The sequence below is a fragment of the Aythya marila genome (genome assembly GCF_965140915.1).
Source record: "Aythya marila genome assembly, chromosome: 15".
NCBI lineage: Eukaryota > Metazoa > Chordata > Aves > Anseriformes > Anatidae > Aythya > Aythya marila.
Genome location: NC_139056.1, coordinates 16,403,926 through 16,416,852, shown reverse-complemented (window position 1 = coordinate 16,416,852; position 12,927 = coordinate 16,403,926). Strand labels below are relative to the sequence as shown.

General features: G+C 52.3%; 1 protein-coding gene across 2 annotated transcripts in view; it reads left to right on the top strand.

The window, feature by feature from the left end:
• PKD1 (polycystin 1, transient receptor potential channel interacting) overlaps nt 1-12,927 on the top strand; it is an 85,533-nt gene that overhangs the window by 46,505 nt on the left and 26,101 nt on the right. Inside the window, exons 10-17 of one of the 2 annotated variants that reach the window (XM_082772337.1) lie at nt 514-785; nt 1,284-2,033; nt 2,791-2,922; nt 4,569-4,744; nt 5,188-5,321; nt 5,487-9,109; nt 10,145-10,291; nt 12,589-12,732. In XM_082772337.1, the coding sequence (XP_082628463.1) occupies nt 514-785; nt 1,284-2,033; nt 2,791-2,922; nt 4,569-4,744; nt 5,188-5,321; nt 5,487-9,109; nt 10,145-10,291; nt 12,589-12,732 (5,378 nt within the window). Of the gene's footprint in view, nt 1-513; nt 786-1,283; nt 2,034-2,790; nt 2,923-4,568; nt 4,745-5,187; nt 5,322-5,486; nt 9,110-10,141; nt 10,292-12,588; nt 12,733-12,927 lie in introns of both variants that reach the window. The other variant, XM_082772336.1, reaches the window with a different exon arrangement.

Below are 12,927 nucleotides of genomic sequence, written 5' to 3'. Positions count from 1 at the left end.
TGATCCAAAAAGCCTTTTACTCCTTGTACAACAGCTCAATACTCACAGTTTGGCAACAATTAATTTTGCAGGCAATTCTTTGCGATAGCCATATATTTGGCTGATTACGAAAGGATATTTTTTGACGCTGAAAAACTGATACTTTAACATGGAAACATTAACTTAAGAAAAGTTACTTGATGTGTTTTCAGCCTCAAAGCCAGCTCTGCTTTTGCTTGGAATAGCTTTCTCCTGAACACAGATCTCTTTTAGATTGCGAATTGGCGCATTCTCACTGGAAAGGAGACTGACTTTGTTTTAAACAATCTTCCTGCCTTTGTGAAATTTTCCAGTAAAACAGGACACTTCTGACTTACGTAGCACCAGGATGCATCGCAGTTGCAGCTTTTACTAAGACTGGAGTCTTCATCAGTCACAGTGGGAAAAAATATGGTGAATTTGGAGCACCACAGAAGTGCACTAAAAGTTGCCTGGTAGGACAGTAATCTTTGCTTCCTCTTTCACATCTTCCAGATTACCAGGAGGGACAAAATGCTACAGAACCATTCCGTACTTCTCAGGATGATGGGAACTGGACTCTACTTGAATGTCCTCCTGGCTTCCAGTGGTGTCATTTGACTGATTTGTGCTCATCGGCAAACAACTGCTGCAATGCGACAGAGTGCACCAACAGCTCTCTTGCCAGCAGCCCCACGTTCCTTCAGCACAATGAAAGCCAGCCCAGCTATCAGCTCATCAAGGAGTTTCTCTTCACAGTACCAGCTGGCCCTTCCTCCCCCTACATGGTCAGTGTTTATTACTGCTGCACCTCGTGGGGAGGTGGGGAGGTGGCTCTGGGTGCTTTGGGTAAAGTAAGAATTGTTCCAGGTTTGCAGATGGAGAAGCTGAAGTCCATTCAGATGAAGTGACTTGCCCAGGATCACCCAGGGAATATTTGGCAGGCCTGGCACAGGGCTCACACCACCACTGTCTGTTTTCCTCCCGGCAGTAACAACCTAGTGCAGTCAGCTAAAGCACTGTGCAGCCTCTCTGCTATTCCCATTGCACTTAGGAAGTGCAGATGGAGCACAGAGCTGAGTTCCTTGTTAGCACGTGACATTTTTGATTTAAAGTGGCCAAGGAGAGCAGAGTGGTGAAATATTTCCCCACGTAGTGTTTGGATCTGTGGCTTTTCTGTGGCTTTCCCTTCAGCAGTAAATCCAGCCATTTTGCCCAGGCAAGAGTTGGGTGCTGAGCGCTCCAAACTTGATACCTCAATCCAAAAACATCTCCTCTCTCTGCAGGTCACGTTCAGAAACGAAGATATTTTCGTCAGGGCCAAGGATGTCTTCAGCATCCAGCACAGCGCAGGCCTGGGCTCCTTCCTGCAGTGCCAGCCAAGCCCCACGTCCCCTTACAGAACCAACTTCTTCAGCACAAACTCTTCAGACTGGGCACTCGGGCCGTCTGCCAGCTCCACCTCGGCCACCTGGATCAACGACACGGTTTGCTCTCTCCGCGTTCGCTACGCCGAGGAGCAGCAGGTCCCGGTGATCGGCCCCCAAAACACGGGCCTGGAGCAGCCGGGGCCCTACACGCTCAGAGCCAGCGTGGACAACGGGCCCTTCAGCGCCAACCTCTCCTGCACGTTCTGGGTCACCTCCCGGGTGTCGGGGCTGCGCGTGGTCCACCCGGCTCCCCAGGGGGGCAAGGTGTACGTGCCCTCCAACCACACCTCCCTGCTGGTCAAGCTCTCCTCGGGTGCCAATGCCACGGCCCGCTGGCTGGGCGACAACCACAGCGTGCCCTTCGAGGGGAGCTGCCCCGCGGCTGTGGCTCTGCTGACGGCCGACTGCACCAGGGACACCAACGACACCTGGTTCGCCGTGCTCAGCCTGAGCGGCCTCAGGGAGGGGGCCAGCAGCCACGTGCTTGTGGCGGAGAACGCCGTCAGCTCCCAGAACATCACCGTCGTAGTGAAAGTGGAGGAGCCCATCCGCGGGCTGAGGGCCACGCCTGACCCTGAGAGCAGGGTCCTGCTGAACACGCGAGTGGTGAGTGGCTGCCGCTGCTGTTAGTGATGGTTTTTAGCTTCCACTGCTGGCGGTGTGGGTTTGAGAAGAGGAGGACTGGGGGTCAGGGCACAGCACTGCTTGCTGCTAAGCGCTGGCTCGTTGGGCCATGCATGTGGCAAACCCCACTGCTGCTCGCGGGCAGGAAGGCAGCTCAGCTGTGTGCTCACTGTAATTCCCTCAGTGGTAAGGCAGCACGTAGTGTCAGGGGCATACTGCCTTTGTATTTGCTCAGGGGATTGCTCAGAAAATTGATGTATTATCAGAGGCCAGTGATTACCTCCTTTTGACTTGTTAAGGTAGTTATTCTTGTAGGCATTTTGATTTGCTCTGCTAAATCCTTACACCAGCCAGCTGAAGCTATAGGCATGTTTCACCCATCCATCAAAGTCTTGGATTGCTCTGGTGTTTGCAGTCTGGTTTGTTTTTTTTTTCCCTCAAATCCGCTGTCCCCAGAACTACAGCTGAGCCCTAGGAACCTGTTTAAAAGCTGCCCGTTGATAGCTGTGAAATGCTGTGATCAGCTTCTGGCTGCTTGTGGCAGGGTGTGCAGTGCTCTGTCAGCGACACGGCTGCAGATGGTTTTGCACCCCCGTGTCGTGCTCTGAGTGCTGTCTGACTGATACGTGATGCCTCCCAGTCTGGCTCTGCTTCTTCTCCGGGTCATCTGGAGATCTCCTGGGAAGCACTGTGAATGCTTTTCCCTTGCCCTAGTGTAAAATGTCCTCATGCCTTTCAGAGCTACGTCCCTGTGATGGAAGCCGGGTCAGATGTGACTTTCCGATGGACGGTAGATGATAAGCCATCTTTCACTTTTTACAACGTTGTCTTCAACGTTATCTACCAAAGCCCAGCTGTGTACAAGCTTTCGGTAAGCTAAGGTCTTTCCCATCATACCCCTTTAATCCTGGGTTTCCATTTCATCCACCAAACTAAGTAGGGAAAGCAACAGGGAGAGGAGAAAGCAGAGGTTTCTGCAGACACCCTGCCCCGTCCAGGAGCTGCCAGCAGTGCAGGTTTAGGCCATGCACTGAATTGAGCTGAAGTTTTCACTGGGCTCCTAACGAGCTCATCTGTTGTTCCTCACTGAGCTGCTCGTGCAAATGCACGTAGTAAGTTTCTTTTCCTGGCTTCCTCCCCTGCTGGCTTCTGCGTCTTTCTCATCTTTGTGTTCTCTTTTCTCCATTTTCTGCTTTCTTTTCATGGAGTACCTGTCCTTACTCCTTCCCAGCAGGAACGAGGCAGCGACCCCACAGCAGGGTGCTGCCCACTGCTTTGGCACACAGTAGATGTGCGTTTAGAACCAGGCAGGGGCAGGATTCAAATATAAGACTTTCGTAGCCAGGATAGAGCTTCTGCCACAAGCTCTTCTGGTCTCTGTCCTGGTCTCTTTCTACTGGTGCAGACAGGAGCAGTGATTTTTGTCATGACACCAGAAGGACTGAGAAAAAAGTCTAGACAGAAGGAGGAATCTGCATTGGAACAGGAGCTTACCTCTGGCCAGGACATCTTTCTGGTTCATGCCGTGCACTGCCATGCACAGTCTTGGTCTGGCTCCAAGCTGCTTGACACATTTGCAGGGTAATTGCTGGCTTTCTGAAGGGACACCAGCCCTAGCTCTGAGGGCATGCTCATGCTAACTTGCTGGGTGCAGCACTGTGCTGGCAAGCTTGGGTTGCTTTTACTTGCGCAGTTGATAAGGTGCCAGTAGGCTGGGTTCAGTGTAACAGGTCCACAGAAGCAGAGGCACAAACCTCTTGCTTTTATCTGCTGGTGCGAGAGGTCCCAGCTGGGTTTGAAGGGTCCCTTCTGTCAGCAGCTCAGCTCTCCTGCAGGTGAGGTGGTGGCAAGATGCCTCATCGTTAGGTTTTAGTGTTACAAGCCCAGATAATCTGGAGGATCCTGCTCTACTTCTGTCGTGCTCCTTCAGTCTCTCGCCTGTCCCTTCCCCTCCTCTGCCCAACTTTGCTCTCACTCCCTGCACCCACCACATGCAGGGTGCTGTTACTGCCCTTGGCATGTTCAGTTTTAGGAGTCCTCCCATCCCCACACTGTGCCTGGAGCTGCTCACCTGCAGCTGTCCCAGGGACACTGGGTGGTTCTTGCTCCCTCGGTGTCTGCAAGTCCCCACGCTCAGCAGTTGGAAAGAGCAGGGGGCACACAGAGCAGGCAAAAGGATGGCAGGGTCAGGGCCAGAGGAGCGTCGGGATGAGCAGCCTTTCTGTCCTCCTGCTGGCTAGAACCAGCCCTTCCTTGGGCTAACGTAGTGGTGGAGGTGTGGTGGGTCCAGCAAGAGGAGGCTGTGCCAGGTAGGTAAAACCATAAACCTTCCAGTTCATGCTGCTTCCAGTGCCATTCAGGCCACTGCTTCTGCCTCCCTGTCCCCCAGGCTGCTCTTCTCTGACCTCCCCTGCCTGCCTGGGGCGATCTATCCCCTTCGGTGAAGCCCCTCTCCAAGCAGGGGGCAGCTCGGCACGGTGACCCCAAATGCATTCTTTGTCCCGCTGTCCTTCCCAGCTCACCGCCTCCAACCACGTCAGTAACTTTACGGTCAACTACAACGTGACAGTAGAGATGATGAACAAGATGAAGAACCTGACTGTGTTGGGTGTCCTGCCGGTCCTCCCCCAGAACAGCTCCGTGGAGTTCACAGCCAGAGTCCAGGTTGATTCAGCCGTGGATGCTCTGTTCCTGTGAGTCCTTTGCAAGTTGCCTAACTTAGGGTTTTGCTGTGCATGACTTACCAGCCTTCCCTACATTAGGGAACTCTTCTCAGGGCCAGTTGATTTCCAATGTCTCATTCTTCAGCCGCTGTCTCACTGATTTGAAGTGCAAACTGCTGTCTAGTTAATCCCTGGAAGTGTGATTCAATCTCACTAGCTGGGACCTTTACTTCAAACCTCAAATACTTTTCATTTAAACATTTGCAATACTTCTTCAGTGTTTAGTTCCCTCTCTTACCAGTGCTGTGCTCTGCTCACAGCCACGGTTACGCAGCATTGGCCCAGCTACTTCTTTGGTACTTGGCATTACAATTCCTGTGTTTTTTTTTTCCAAAAACCCCAGCCCTGCATCTGAAAGACCCAGGCTTGGGGCTTGTGTGGAACAGTGCAACATGGTCTGTATATTTCTCCAGGTGGGATTTTGGAGATGATGTCCAGGAGACATACCAGTTCAAACCTCCCTACAACAAGTCTTTCCTTGTCCCTGATCCCAGCGTCCATGAGGTTGTAATCGAGCACAATGTCACACACGTCTATGAACACCCAGGTAAGCTCGGGCTGGTTCTCTGTGGAAGAAGGGACTCAGATGTATTTGTTGGGGGGGTCACAAGGTGTCTTCAAATAAAATGGCTTGCTCGTTCTTGAGCAAACTGCCAGAGGAAATGGAAGTCTCTAGCAGCTTGCCTTATTTTTCTGCTCTCTTCCTCTGCAGGTGAATACGCTCTGATGGTTCAAGTATCAAACCAGTTTGAGAACCTCACCCACTCGGTCCCAGTTCACATCCACAGTTACCTGATTGATGTGAAGATGGAAGCAGAGGAAGATGTTTTGGTTGTGAGCCATCCGGTCACCTTCAGAGCTACTGCACTGCCATCCCCTTACGGTGTCTGGTACACCTGGGACTTCGGGGACGGCTCCTCACTGTTGACAGTGAGCCAGCCTACGGTGACCTACAGCTACTCCAGAAGAGGGGTCTACAACATCACTGTGTCCGTGAACAACACCATAAGCAGTGTGGAGACCGTCGAGTGTTACCAGGTGTTTGAAGAGATAACGGGGCTCAGTGTTTCTGTAGATGAGGCAGCGGAGCTGGGTGCAGCAGTAACTGTTAATGCTTCGGTGCAGACAGGGGACAGTATCACCTGGATATTCGATATGGGGGACGGGACGGTGCTGAGAAGCCAGGTGCCAGTGGTCGAGCACGTGTACACAAAGGACATCAACTGCACCGTGAACGTGACAGCTGTGAATCCTGTGAACTCTGTCTCCCAGAGCGTTCCCGTTCGGATATTTGTCTTGGAAGTGCTCAGAATAGACCCTACTTCTTGCATCCTTGAGCATCCAGATGTGCAGCTCACTGCGTACGTGACGGGGAATCCTGATGAATACATCTTCGACTGGACCTTTGGAGATGGCTCATCCAACGTCACGGTCAGCGGGGACCCTGTAGTGATGCACAACTTCACCCGGAGCGGGACGTTCCTCCTCTCCCTGACCCTCTCCAGCAGGTTTAACAAGGCTCATTATTTCACCAGTGTCTGCGTGGAGCCCGAGATAGTCAACGTCACGCTTCTCCCTCCCAAGCAGTTTGTGAGGCTTGGTGAGGAGAGCAGCTTCCAGGTCAGTGCCATGCCCCCCTACCAGTACCGCTACCGCTGGGATTTTGGAAACAATGAGTCCACGAGGTCGAGTGGGACTGAAGTCACCTACACCTACAAGAACACGGGGGTCTTCCTGGTCACAGTGACTGTCTCCAACAATGTCTCTTTCAATAATGACACGGCATTTGTGGAAGTCCAGGAACCCGTTGGGGTAGCAAAGATTGAATATAATGGGACAAGGGTGTTGGAGCTGAACCAGATCTACCTGTTCTCTGCCAGCATGAATGGGACCAAAGTGAATTACTTCTGGGACTTTGGAGATGGCACTACCCAGCCTGGCCAAATCACCACCCACTCCTACAACAACACAGGCCATTACACTATTGGTGTGACAGGCCGGAATGACGTGAGCTCCAATGAGACCAGGATTGAGGTCACAGTGAAACGGCGGCTTCAGGGGATTACCATCAATGCCAGCAGGACTGTGGTGCCGTTAAATGGCTCGGTGAGCTTTGTGTCCACGCTGGTAGCTGGCAGTGCCATCCGCTACTCTTGGATCCTCTGTGACCGGTGCACTCCCATCCAAGGCTCCTCCACAATTTCCTACACCTTCCGCTCCGTGGGCACGTTCAATGTCATTGTGACAGCAGAGAACGAGATCAGCTCGTTGCAGGACAGCATCTACGTCTACGTCCTGGAACAGATCGAAGGCCTGCAGGTGGCTAGCAGTGACCTGGTGGAGGATGTCTACTTCCCAACAAACAAAACGCTCCATCTGCATGCAGTGGTGAGAGAGGGGACAAACATCTCTTACAGCTGGGTAGCCCAAAAAGATGGCCATGCTGTGCAGACATTTACTGGGAAAACCTTTTCCTTGAACATCCTAGAAGCTGGGAACTACACTGTCTATCTGAAAGCCACGAACATGCTGGGATGCGCAACTGCTAACAAGACACTGGAATTCATCGAAAGCCTTGGTGTTTTAAAGCCTTATGCCTTCCCCAACCCCGTTGCCATTAATGCCTCCGTTAATATAAGTGCCACCATAACCAGCGGCACTGGTATTACCTACGTTTGGTACCTGGAGGATGGCTTCTCTCCCGTCACAACTGAACCCTTCATTATACACTCCTTCCAAAGCCCTGGAGCTATGGAGGTCATCGTTGGAGCAGAAAACAAGCTGGATTCGACCAATGCAACAATTTATGTCTGTGTGGAGGAGGTCATAGAGGGGCTGAGTATAGGCACTGCGGAACTGGACTGTAGGTATGTCTCTTCAGGCTCCACCGTGGTCTTCGAGGGGGAGCTGCAGAAGGGGACCGAAGTGACGTGGCTTTGGGAGGTGCCAAACGGCACGTTGACAGGCCAGTCCGTGGCAGTCACGTTCCCCACAGCAGGCTTTTATACCGTCTATCTGAATGCATCAAATGACATCAGCTGGGCTCTGGCCAGCAGGAATATCTCCGTGCTGGACAGGATTCAAGGACTGGAAGTGCTTGCCAGCAAGAAGGTGGTGGAGCCAGGAGAACAGGTCACCTTCATCATCAGGATGGTGTCGGGGACCTCTGTGAGTTACTTGGTGAGCATAAGTGGGGACTACTCCGTGGTGCTCAACGGGTCCAGGTACACGCATGAGTTCACCAAGAGCGGCGATTACTTGGTGACCGTGACCGTGCAGAACCAAATCAGCATCGCTCACGCCCAGGTGCTCATCTCCGTCCTGGAGGCCGTCCGTGATGTCAGGCTCCTGAACTGCTGCGAGCGAGGCGTGCCCACGGGCACGGAGAAGAGCTTCAGCGCCCAGGTGGGGAGCGGCTCCCGCGTCTCCTTCTCCTGGCAGTTCTCCCTCTGGAAAGAGCAGGGCCGCTCCGTGGTCACCATGGCAGGAGAGAGCGTTTCCTACACTCCAGAAGCTGCGGGGCTGCTCGAGATTTACCTCCGTGCCTTCAACGACTTGGGAGGTGTCAATATCACCAGAACAATCCAGGTCCAGGACCCGATAGTCCACGTCTCCCTCACCGCCTCCAATGCCTTTGTCAACAGGACAGCGCTGTTCGAGGCCGTGGTGGTGCCCAGTGCCAGGGGTGTGGAGTTCCTGTGGACGTTTGGGGACGGCTCTTCCACCCAAACCACCAGGGTCGCGGTGGCCAACTATTCTTACCTGAGCCCTGGGGATTACCTGGTGGAGGTGAACGCCACCAATCTCATCAGCTTCCTCACGGCCCGCCTCACCGTGACCGTCAGAGTTCTGGAGTGTGAGGAGCCAGAGGTGGAGCTGGCCTTGCCCCCTCAAGTCGTGATGAAGCGGTCCCAGAGGAACTACCTCGAGGCACAGCTTGACCTGCGGGGGTGCATCAAGTACCAGACGGAGCACCTGTGGGAGATATACCGGGCACCCAGCTGCCTGAGCCTGGACGAGGCCAGCAGGATCCATCTGCCCAACGTAGATGTGAACAGGCCGCAGCTGGTTATACCAAAGCTTGCCCTGGAAGTCGGCAACTACTGCTTCGTCTTCATCGTCTCCTTTGGAGATACCCCACTGTCCAAAAGCATCTTTGCCAACGTGACCATGATACCAAGTAAACTGGTCCCAATCATTGACGGGGGCTCATACCGCGTGTGGTCCAACACTCAGGACTTAATTTTGGATGGGGAGAAGTCCTACGACCCGAACTTGGAAGATGGTGAACAGACTCCGCTGTTTTACCAGTGGTCTTGTACGTTCTCCTCCAAGGTAAGAGAACATTTTTGCACAGCCACAAAGGGTGATAATTCGGGAGCTCCAGCTCCACGTCAGCTCCACTGTATGAGCTAGTGTCTGGGTTGAAATGGTGGCAAGGGGAGCTTTTGTCAACACCTTTGACAAAGCTGCTCAGGAAGGGGGGTTGCAAAGATTGCCCAATTCCCAGCTCAGGGTGGTGGTACAAAGGTTTTGGGAGGAGCTGTGTGATGCAGTCTGCTGTGGTCCAGGGCTGCACAATGCCCCTGCGTGCTTCAGAAGCATTTGCACTGGAAGCTGAAGCATTTTCATTGCTGCTTCCTTTGGACTTGGCCTCTGCTTCATGTTTTCAGTGTAGCTGCTTCCATAACCTGGAGCAATTACAGAGCTGCTGATTGCAATCCAAGGAGCTGAGGGCTCTGGTCCCTCTTCCATTAACAGTCCAAAGGTCTCTGATAGCAGCAGGGGCCAGCGTTGGACTTCAGAGGAGGCAAGTCCCAAGGAGGTAGTCCCAGACAAGTTGCTGTGCCTGTCCTCCTGGCACACTGAAACGATCTGACACTGCAGTGGCAAAAGGGCAGGGGAGAGTTGCCGTTCAAATTGTCATGGGAGATCCACCTGGGGAATATTTTTCTAATTGAATGCAGGATTGTTTTGCTTGTAAAAGATCATTGTTTTCTGTCTTTACAAAGTAAAAAAAACGTGAAGTGTGTGTGGATTAGACTTTCAAGTTCAATTTGACGTTTTTTGTGTTGTTTGGCAATGTTTATAAACTTTAATTCATGAAAAGTTAATTGCTATCAAATAAGAATTTGGAACTCAGATGAAATACAGGAGTGTTTTAAAAACTTCTTACTAACCTGAAGAATAGGATGGTGTGCCTTATTACCCACACCCCGCCCCGTTGCTCCCACCCCGGCGGTGGCGTTGCGCAGTAAGGTCTGTGGCAGTGATTTGGCTTTGTGTGGGCCTGAATGTTTTGGCTGTGGACTAACCCGACGTGCACCCGTACCAAGGAGGGTTTGAAAGTTCTTTTCTCCTTGCAAGCAGAGCTCGGCTGCAGGGTGCTCTCTGAATTTCAGTGCCAAGGGAGGAAATGTCACAATTCCCAAAGCTGTATTAGAAGCAGATGTGGAGTACACGTTCAACCTCACTGTCTGGAAGGAGGGCATGAGTCCCGAGGCAACGAATCAAACCGTACGTACCACAGAACGCTGTCACTTTCTGCCTTTCTGCGCCTGTTGCTGGGCACAGCCATGCTGGATGTCTGCTGGATGTCTGTTCTGTTCTGTCTAGAGCCTTCCAAGGAAGAACTAGAACCTTCTGAGTTTCTGTTTCCAAGGTCCCAAGGTCTCCTTCCCTGGCCTGAGTGGAGAGCCAGTGCCAGTCCCATGAGGGGCTGTGGAAGGCTCCGCTATCAGAGGTGCAGGGGAGGGAGAATTTAGGACATCACTGGGGCTCCATAACCAATCCCACCCAGGTCATTGGCAGGAGCAGACACTGGTATTTCCGTGATATATTCACCTATGCTGCCTTGGGCAGCTCTTTGTGCCTGTCGTGCCAAGCCCTTTGAGCTTCTTCCTTCCTGCGGAGCTGGGGTTGGTCTCGCTGCGCAGCCTGGTGTTAGTCACCCAGCCCTGGGCTGCTGCCATTCCTGGGACCAAGAGGCAGCAGATCTGTAAGAGAACAGCAAAGCAGCCCATGGTCAGTCACTGTTCCACTGCTGTGTGCAGTGCCGGGCCCTTCACACATCACCTTTCCAGGCTCTTCCCTGATTTTTACCCAGAGAGAGCTTCCTAAGAGTTGGTCCTTAATTTCACTGTCAACAGTTCCTCTCTTCTCTCCTTCTGAGTTTTTTTAAGGGAGGGTTTTTAAGTGCATGTTGTTTATGTCAAATTAAGCCCAACACTGAATGCATCTGCAGTCCGACAGCAGTTATGGTTTATGTCAGAAACATTCATCGTGGTGTGTTTGGCAATTAGAGATATAGTTAGTCTGAAAATGGAAATTCTTACTGCCTGGGTTTTAAACCAAAGCTGGAGGATAAAAAGAAAAAAATTAAATTGATAGTCTTTCAAGGACATTCCGTACTATCTGGTTTCCATGCATGAGCGCAAAACAATGATTCCAGTGTCATAGGAAATTTGCAAATACTGGAGGAATGAATGAAGCTTCAATGCACTCAGGCTTAATGCTGCGGAATATTTATCCCCTTTTAAAAGTCTGCCATACTAAACAGTGTCTTCACTATTGTCTTTATTTGAATTCAGAATATTCATTATGCCAGGGCAGAGGGCTCTGGCCCCTGCTAGATGGTCCTGCTTCCTAGGGGATTAAAGGCATTTGGACAAAGAACCGGGCAGAGCTCAGCAGCCATCGTGTCTGGAGACCGGTGCTTCTGAAGCTTTCCTCCCTTGGAGTGCTTTTCTGGGGAGCTGTGATGGATGTCTTGAGATGTGCAGCTTAGATCAGAGATAGAAGTCCAGAATAACACCCTGCTCTCTGGAAAAGGAGGTTCTTCCACCTGCTGAGCAAGGAGTGCTTGATGCACAGCAGGACTTGCATCTAGCTAATTTTGCCACCATTCCTGTCTCTCCAGGACAGAGCTGTGCCAGGAATGCTCACAGCACTCAAGAGCCCAGGGGTGCAGGCTGGTGCCAAGCTCAGTAGCTGAGAGCAGGAACTGGGGAGGCAGCCTGGGGGGACCAGGCACTGCCTTTGCAGAGGACATCCTCAGTTCACCAGGCTCACTGGCTTGCTCTGAGCCCTCTGTTGTTCTGTAAAAGCTTCCTGTTAAGCACCCTGTTGTGCCGAGGACAGGAACCCACAGCCCTGCACTGTGTGCACCGCAGAAGTGCGTGATCCCTCGGGGTCAGGCTCTGCACAGCTGCAGAGACAGGGCCAGGGGTTTGGCCCCCAGAAAACAAAGGAGAGTTGCAGTTGCTTCCTGGAGCAGGTGCTCACCAGATGTTTGGTCTGCGTTATAACGGAGGCTTTCCTCCTTCCATTTAGACTTCGCCTCTTTTCCAAGCTGTAGTGCAGATCTCTTTTTTGTAGGGCTGAGAGCCGTCCTGCGATGCTCAGAACAGCAAAGTCCTTCAGGTAGCATCACCCCCACCCTGAATGGCAAGTAGGACTCACTGGGAATTCAATACAGGGTACAAGAGGGGCATTTTGAAAATGATTTGTGTTGAAAAATGCAAATAAAATAAACCCAGAATTTCCGTGATGGGCCCAGCTTGGCTTTGGGTGGCTCTTGAAAATCAGTGGCAGAACAACTCACCTCGCCCAGCATAAGAAAACTGAGGTAGCTGAAGTCTGACCTGAGATCCTTTGGAAATCCCTCTCTGCTGTCCCCTTAGCACAGAGTGGGCTGGTGCAGAGCAACTCCTGCTTGGAGAACCAGGTGCTGGGGTGGCTGCTTGCTGGTTAGGTGTCTCTATTCTTGCCCCCCAGCCTCTCAGACCTCCTGACGGAGCCTCTTGTTTTCCCAGGTGTTCATCAAGAGGGGAGGAGTCCCTATCGTGTCCCTGGAGTGTGTTTCCTGCAAGGCTCAGTCCGTCTATGAAGTCAGCAAGAGCTCCTACGTGTACCTGGAGGGGACCTGCCAGAACTGTCACAATGACTCCAAGCTCGGGGTAAAGCCATCCGCAAACGCTGGTTGTTGCTCCACTTTTGGTAGACTTCAGGGAGAACGGGGGAGTCCCAGAGGTCAGGGTGGAAAGACTGAGTCCCCGGGCAAGCTGTCTGAGCTTCCCCTTGCCCGAGGTTGTTCCAGCTGCATCCTGATGGAGACAGCTGCTCTGGTGGGCCTGCAGGTTGTGGGACACGTG